The sequence below is a fragment of the Pan troglodytes genome, chromosome 5 (assembly GCF_028858775.2).
Source record: "Pan troglodytes isolate AG18354 chromosome 5, NHGRI_mPanTro3-v2.0_pri, whole genome shotgun sequence".
Classification (NCBI taxonomy): domain Eukaryota; kingdom Metazoa; phylum Chordata; class Mammalia; order Primates; family Hominidae; genus Pan; species Pan troglodytes.
Genome location: NC_072403.2, coordinates 37,134,085 through 37,137,991, shown reverse-complemented (window position 1 = coordinate 37,137,991; position 3,907 = coordinate 37,134,085). Strand labels below are relative to the sequence as shown.

The 3,907-nt window shown below is 52.5% G+C and overlaps 1 protein-coding gene across 1 annotated transcript; it reads right to left on the bottom strand.

Moving 5' to 3' along the window:
• Window positions 1-267: 267 nt before the first annotated feature.
• On the bottom strand, window positions 268-2,981 carry LOC100615066 (far upstream element-binding protein 2). The gene has a single exon (XM_054686687.2). The coding sequence runs from the start codon at window positions 2,887-2,889 to the stop codon at window positions 754-756; it is 2,136 nt and encodes a 711-aa protein (XP_054542662.1). The 5' UTR covers window positions 2,890-2,981; the 3' UTR covers window positions 268-753.
• Window positions 2,982-3,907: the final 926 nt, after the last annotated feature.

The window sequence follows — 3,907 nt, the reverse complement described above, 5'->3', positions numbered from 1 at the left end:
TACATCCATTAGAATTCACCTGTCAATCATCTGGTCCTGGGCTTTTTTTTTTTTTTTTTTTTTTGTAGGCTCTTTATTACTGCCTCAAGTTCAGAACTCATTATTTTTTCAGAGATTGAATTTCTTCCTGGTTCAGTCTTGGGGGCGGTGTATGTGTCCAGGAATTTATCCATTTCTTCTAGATTTTCTAGTTTATGCGCATAGAAGTGTTCATAATATTTTCTGGTGGTTGCTTGTATTTCTGTGGGGTCAGTGGTAATGTTCCTCTTATTTTATTTTATTTTTTTTTCCTTTTTAAAAGTTTATTTTAAAAACAAGAAGAGGGCCGAGGGTGGGAGAAAATGAATTGCTTTATCCTCAGAGAGGCAGGTTCAGGAAGGCTGGGGGGTGAAGAATAGAGACTTTTTAATATATATATATATAATTTTATAAGTTCTGCTTTGCTCTTTGTGTTTTTAATTTTTAAGTTTTTTTTTTTTGGCAGAGATTTAGATCTCGCTATCTTCTCTGGCTGGCTCAACATGGAAGGATCCCAATTTTGAAAGAAAAAGCATGTGAGACACAGAACAGGCGAGAGAGTGAGGGCCCGGCATGCCCCCAAGTCCCCCCCAACCCGCTTGCCGCGAGGGCTCCCCAGTACTCCCCACGGCAGCCATCGCTCTCTCGCCAAACAAAACAGAAGCCCCCAAACAGAACAAAATGGAAAAAAAAATAAAGATTTTTCACAGATGAAGAAGTTCACATTCATTCGATTCATTGAGCCTGCTGCTGTCCCTGCTGCGTGGGCGGCGGCTGGGGGCCGCCAGGACCTGGGGTCTGTCCGTAGTAAGCGGCCTGCTGTCTGTAATATTCCGCCCAGGCGGCACTGTAGTCTGGCTGGGAGCCTGGGGGAGCTCCTGGACCCCCTCCGGTGGCCACTTGCGCTTGCTTCTTGTAGTACTCCTCCCAAGCCTTCGTGTAGTCCTGCTGTGGGGGCGCTCCGGGCTGCTGGGGCTGCTGGCCGATCTTTTTGTAATACTCTTCCCAGGCCTTAGTGTAGTCCGACTGGCCGGTGGGTGGGGGCTGAGGGGGCTCACCCTGAGCCGGTGGGGCCGCAGGGGCCGGTGCGGGGCCGGGGACGGGGCCCGGGGGCTGCTGGTAGTAGTGTGAGTAGTAGGCGGCCCACGCGGCGTTGGGGTCCGCGGCCGCTGCAGCTGCTTTGCTTGGGTCATGAGGAGCAGGCGGCTGCCACTGGGGGTAGGTATTGCCCCAGCCCTGGGGTGGGTACTGGTGAGGAGGGGGCCCCCCGGCATGGGGGGGAGCCCCGGGTGGCCCCTGGTTGAAGGGCCCAGGATTGAAGGGCCCCATTGGGCCAGCAGGGCCTGGGCCACCTGGGCCTGGTCCAACTGGGCAGAGAGGACCCTCGATCTTTTCCTCGATAAGCTGCTTGGCGTGGTCAATCTGCTGGGGTGAACCCCGGATGATGAATAACTTGAAGTTGGGGTCCCCGTTGGGTGGCAGCTGCCGGGAGATCTCTACGAAGGCTCCCGTCTGCTGGTTTATGGCTTTCACATTCTCGCCACCTCGGCCGATGACCAGCCCACACTTGTGAGTGGGGATGGAGAAGGTCATCTCCCCGCCAGGGGGACCCCAATTGCCTTGGCCTCTTCCTCGGCCTCGGCCCCCCGGGGGCATGCCTGGACCCCCTGGAGGACCTGGGGGACCACTCCTGAGGCTCTGGAGGAGGTCGTTGATGATCCGGGCTGCGTGCTCGCACCTGTCTGGGGGCCCCATTATATGAGCAATCTTCTCCGGCCCTGTCCCGTCATCTTGCTTGAACTGTATCCGCACGCCAGCATCATTCTGGATCTTCTTGATCATCTCTCCACTCCGGCCAATGACCACGCCAACAGAATGCCTGGGCACTGGCACATCGATGCCTCCGCCAATCCGAGATCCGTACTCATTCCGGTCCCCAAAGCCGCCTTGGTCACGTTCCCGGAGGATGTCCATCACCATCTCACAGGCTTGCTGCACTTTGTAAGGATCCCCAATGATGCGGAGAGGTTTGTCCACATTCGTATTCTGAGATCCGTCCTGAATTAAGATCATCTTCACTCCAGCGCGTTCCTGCAGCTGCTTAATGGTCTCCCCGCCCTTGCCAATGACCAGGCCGGCCTTGCCCGCGGGGATCATGATCTCCTGCACGGTGCCGTTCTGGCCCCCGTTGGCGTTGTCGTGGAACTGTCCTGGGGGGCCCCCACGACCCCGAGACACAATGTCGTCCAGCATCATCTTGGCTTTCTGGACAGATTCTGGGGCTCCTGTCAAGGACACACTGCGCTCGGGTAGGCCACCGCTGTCTGGAGAAATCTGTACTTTGCAGCCTGAATCCTGTTGGATTTTGTTAATTTGTTCACCTCCTCTGCCAATGATCAGGCCCACCATGCCGTCTGGGACCCTGTACTCTTCTGTCATTGAAGTCCTTGGGGGAGGATGGATGGGTCCAAGTTGAGAACTGATTGAGTCTCCCTGGGAGGCCAGCTTCTTGCTCTCCGGTTGATCTCCATCTTCCAACTGTCTCTTTTGGCCCCCAAAACCAAAATCAGGAGTGCTGTTATTCACTGTCGTGGCAGCATCGCCTCCAATTTTGGCTGCAATCTGGCGGGCCCGCTGCACGGCGTCGGCGAAGGCGTCCTTGCGGATTCCCGGGCCGCCTCCGCCGGGTGGCTGAGAGGGGCCCCCGGCCGACCCCCCGCCCGGGCCGCCGCCGCCGGGACCGCCGCCGCCCCGGTCCCCCGCGCCTGGCGGGCCCGGCGGAGGGCCTCCCCCGGCGCCTCCGGCTCCCCCGCCCCCGCCGGCGGGCGGCGGCGGCCCGGGCGGGGGTCCTCCCGTGCTGTAGTACGACATGGCGCGGCGGGGCCGGGCCTGGCGCGGAGGCTGAAGCTGAGGAGGCGGCGGCGGCGGCGGCGGCTCAACGCGGGAACAAGGCCTCGCTCCACACGGCCGCGGAGCACTCTCAATGTTCCTCTTATTGTTTCTGATTGTGTTTATTGGAATTTTCTCTCTTTTCTTCTTTATTAGCTTAGCTAGTGGTCTATTTTATTAATTTTTTTAAAAAACCTCCTGAATTTATTGATCCTTCAAATGGTTTTTTGTGTCTCTGTCTCCTTCAGGAGACAATACCTTTGTTAATTTTTTTTTGGTTATTTCTTGTCTTCTGCTAGCTTTGGGATATGTTTGCTCTTCATTCTTAAGTTCTTTTAGGTTTGATTTTAGGTTGTTGACTTGAGATCTTTCTAACTTTTTGATGTGGGCATTTACTACTATAAATTTCCCTCTTAACACTGCCTTAGCTGTTTCCCAGAGGTTCTGGTACATTGTATCTTTTTTCTCATTAGTTTCAAAGAACTTCTTGATTTCTGTCTTAATTTCATTATTTACTAAAAGTCATTCAAGAACAGGTTATTTAATTTCTATGTAATTGTATGGTTTTAGTGAATTTCTTATTCTTGATTTTGAATTTGATTGCACTGTAGTCTGAGAGACTATTTGTTATGATTTCAGTTCTTTTGCATTTGCTGAGGAGTGTTTTACTTCTGATTGTGTGATTGATTTTAGAGTAAGTGCCATGTGGCAATGAGAAAAATGTATATTCTGTTGTTTGGAGTGCGGAGTTCTGTAAATATCTGTCAGGTCCATTTGCTCCAGGGCTGAGTTCAGGTCCTGAATATCTTTGTTAATTTTCTGTCTTGATGATCTGTCTAATATTGCCAGTGGGGTATTAAAGTCCACCACTTCTATTGTGTGAGATTCTAAATCTCTTTGATGGTCTCTAAGAACCCTCCTTATGAATCTGGGTGTTCCTCTATTGGATGCATATATATTTAGGATAGTTAGATCTCTTCATTGAATTGAACCCTTTACC

Excerpts from the sequence above, each read along its gene's own strand:
- LOC100615066 (XM_054686687.2), bottom strand. The coding sequence starts at position 2,889 with ATGTCGTACTACAGCACGGGAGGACCCCCGCCCGGGCCGCCGCCGCCC.